Here is a 4,250-nt window from a genome sequence, read left to right as displayed (position 1 = left end):
TTATTGAAAGTATAATGACTAGATTGAAGATATTCATTGGCTATAAATTTAATGAATATCTAGGATGTATTAAATTAAATAGAGGAATTTTACAAAGTGATTCATTATCAAATCTACTCTTCATCATTCAGATGAATGTGATTTCTCAATTCATTGAAAAGAAATTCACAAAATCAAATCACACTTTATATATGGATGATTTGAGAATAATGACAGAAAGTAGTGAAGAAATGGGAATAATCCACAATGAAATTGATGATATAATAAGTGGAATAGGGATGGAAATGAATGAGAAAAAGTCAGGATTGGTATTAAAAAACATTAAGGAAATACCAAATGGAATGCAAAACATCCCCCTAATTGAAGGTGAGGACTTGTATAAATACTTAGGAATATGGCAGTCCGATGAAATTGATGACACCTTCAATTGTAAATCCATCAATGAAAAAATGAATCAGAAGATGGAAGAAATAAACAGTGATGAAAGTAGTAATAGAAGATATATTACTAGAATAAACACTGAAGTAATCCCTATCTTCAGATATTCAATATCAGTTGTAAATTGGAAAGTCACTAACCTAGATAAAATTGATTTGGAGATAAGAAAATATTTAAGAAAGGCAAAATACATTGGTGAAACTCCAAAGATAGGTTGTATGTCATTATAGAAGAAATGGGTGAATGATTAATAAACATAAGGGACGAATATGTTAATGAATTAGTAAGAACAATAATGTACTACTGTACCAGAGAAAGTGAAATAAGAAATAACATATTAGATAGATGGTACAGTAAGAAATGAATATGGAATAGAATTCAAAAAGCCCTAGGTCATAAAATCCCAGAAACAAAAATAGAAGAAATAATAAATGAAGGGATAGAAAAGAAAAAAGAAAAAGAAGTAGTAGAAATAAAAAAATTATTGACAAATACATCAAAAAATGGATATGTCATCAAATAAGTGACATTTTAGAAGATGGTTCGAGTCAAAATGAGTAGATAAAACTATTACAGTTAAAGCATGGAAGTCAATCAATATTAAAAAGAATGCATTCCTACAATTAACTAAAATGCAAGATGGAGTAATATTTTGTGGGTATAGAAAATCAAAAATAATGAAAAATGAAAGATTGAAATACTAAACACTTTGTAAAGACAAGATAGCAACAGTAGAACACATTCTACTATCTTGTATTTATCATAAAAATCACAAATAGAAAAACATGACAATATAGGCATTATAATATTGATTAATAAGAAAATAAACAGGAAATAAACAATATAAAAAACCTCCATATGAAACAATGTTCCAATATAAAGACATCACTATGATATTGAACAAACAAATAATGCCTAAAAGTGAATGACAATATCACAAAAGACCAGACATATATGTAGTAGATAAAAAGAATAAAACTTGTCTATTATTTGATATGACTATTGTGGCTGATCACAATATTATTTGAGTGTAAATGAAGAAAAGAAATATGTATAAGGAATTAAAGAATAGGTTAATGAAAATAGAAAAGTTAAAAGATGTCAAAATAATTCCAGTAGTAATCTCAATAAATGAATTAATAAATAAAGAAAGTATTAAATTAATTAAAGAATTAAAAATTGAGATCGACATCGAGAAAGAAATTAAAAACCTTGTAATAAAAAACATGAAGGATGTCATGGAATACTGCTTCAATCATAACCAAACATACTCAATAAAATTGCTAGAAGAAGACTCATTGTTATTAGTCTCCCCTGAGGCAGGAACAATAGAATTTAATTCTATTAATACTTAATTAATTGCTTGTTATATTTAAATATGATATATTTTTAATTAATTTAAATTAATCAAAAAATACTTTTTGTTATAAAAACCGATTAAAATTCAAAGAAGACTCCAAAATTAGATGAAGAAAATCATTAAAAAGACGAATAAAGCCATAACAACTCCTGTTGTTTTGTTATCCTCAGGACTATTGGATGGATCACCAGATGGACTAACAATAACGCATCCAATTGGATCTTTATTATCATCACCAGCACCATCTTTAGGATTATATTCAGCAGTATCCCCAGTTCCTAATTCCATTTCAACATATAAATTATTTTGAAGTTGAGAACCATCGTCATATTCATCAACGCCATTAATACCACAAAGAGTGTTCCAATCAATTTTGAAATGTCCATTCTCAACTCCCCAATCATTTCCCCAAGAGCTTCTTACCCAAAGGAATTTATGTCCATCACATTCTCCATAACCATCAACAACAACAATATGATCAGTAATTTTTCCAGTACAACTTTCAGACTTATAAATACCACCTACATATCTCAATAATGAATCAGTAACTTTCATTGCACTAATAAATCCATGATATTTATAAATAATTTCTTTTATTTCTTCCCAATTTTTATTGGCAAAGTGAGTAAATTTATTACTAGTAGCAAATTTTAATGGATAATCGATTTCTAGTGATTTACATTCATGTCTATATTTTGCACAATCTGTAACATTTTCACAATCTTTATCAGCGTCAATAAATGGATAATCATCTGCATAATAAATTCCATCTACAGAATCAAGAACATCTTCAGCAAATCCTCCTCCACATCCACCCCATGACTCGGTATTACAATCAAGCAATTGTTGGGCAGATAACATTTTTCGTTTTGGTTTATTATTATCAACTTGTTTAGTTAAATAGGCATAGATTGTTGATAAATGATGTGCTGTTGCAATTGCATAACATCCACCACATAAATTTTGGTCAATATTATTGGTTCCACAATAATTATATTCAGCTTCAGAAGTACATAATGTATAATTATCTGGAACAGCTTGTTTAAGAGTTTGTTTTGTTGAATATACTTTTTCCATTCGAATCATTTCTTGAATTCTTTTTGCACCCATTCTTCTATTACTTTGGATTATACTTGATGTTGCAAGAAGTTCATTGCTTTCCATATCTGCAAATTTATTAATTCCCATTCTATAAGAACTTCCTTTTGCATTGTGCTCTCTCATCATCTCAACATTTTGTATAAAGATAGCTTTTCTTCTTAACTCTTCAGCAACAGTCAAATACTCTTTTTTATATTCTTGTTTAAATTGCTCAAACAACTTTAGTGGATCTTCATTTAAATTAAACGAATTTCCTTCACTTCCTAATACAAGCAAAACTAAAACAACTCCTATCATAATTATATTTTTCAAGTTCTTTGTTTGCCTTTTTATATCAGAGCATTCTCATGATTCTATCATGTTATTCTTTTTTAACTCACAAAAATATGGTTTTTTCAATTTGTAACAATGTTTTCTTTTAATTATTTTATTGTATAAATTACTATATGTATTGATTATTATGTTTAAAAAAATGTTTATCCTATCATTTATTTACCCTATTTCTTGGTTTATTATCACTAAATGGCTGTTATACAATAAAAATTTTATTTTTATTACCCTTTTTAATAAATTCCTCTTTCTTTTTTATTCTTTCTATTACTTTTATTTTCCTATCGCTTTTCTTTTACTTTCCATTAACATTATAATTGGTATATTTTCATGTTTTTATTCTTAATTTAAATTAAACATCATTCATAATTTCAAATATAAAATATTTGTTCATAATTTATTGATATGTATGTATTGGTTTGTTTTTGATAGTTGTTTTGTAATTAATTATATAATAAATTTACTTATTCATGTTTACCCCTTTTTTATTTATTTTTATCGTTAAAATTTATATCATTTATTTTGATAACGTTGAAACTATTGTTATATTTATTTTCAAATTTAAAATATTAATTATTTTATGTTATTCATTTATTATCATTTCATATTTATATTTAATTATATTATTTATTATTTCATTTAATTCTATTTATCATATAATTTGTTTTCGATTATTGTTTTATAAATTTATTAATATTAAAATTATTTAATTTCATTCTTATTCTTATTTTTTATTCTCATTTCTTTCTTTTGAATATTGATTAAAACATTTCAAGTATTTCTTAATCTTGTTTGTATATCATTTGATATTAATGATATACAACAACTATATTATCTCATTCATATTTTAATTAGTATTAATAGTATTTTACTACCTATTGTTATGATATTAATACTTGTTAATGTTGTACATTCAATGAAACATTCCATATTTTATAGATGGGCAAGAAAATTAGCAAAGAAAAAATGCATCTAAATAATTTACAAAAAAGAAAAAAGATGCAAAAAAATTTGCATCCAT

The 4,250-nt window shown here is 25.4% G+C and overlaps 1 protein-coding gene across 1 annotated transcript, besides 1 other annotated feature; it reads right to left on the bottom strand.

Annotated features, from left to right (window-relative positions):
• Positions 1 to 1,807: part of a repeat region that runs on past the window's edge.
• Positions 1,808 to 1,900: 93 nt separating this feature from the next.
• Positions 1,901 to 3,196, bottom strand: EHI_179600 (cysteine protease, putative; the record flags this gene model as incomplete). Its single annotated transcript, XM_001914336.1, has 1 exon — positions 1,901 to 3,196. The coding sequence occupies one exon, from the start codon at positions 3,194 to 3,196 to the stop codon at positions 1,901 to 1,903; it is 1,296 nt and encodes a 431-aa protein (XP_001914371.1).
• Between the last annotated feature and the right edge of the window lie 1,054 nt (positions 3,197 to 4,250).

This window comes from Entamoeba histolytica, genomic scaffold, assembly GCF_000208925.1.
Source record: "Entamoeba histolytica HM-1:IMSS scf_1104750519013 genomic scaffold, whole genome shotgun sequence".
Taxonomy (NCBI): Eukaryota; Evosea; order Mastigamoebida; family Endamoebidae; genus Entamoeba; species Entamoeba histolytica.
This window is presented reverse-complemented; position numbering and strand designations above follow the sequence as displayed.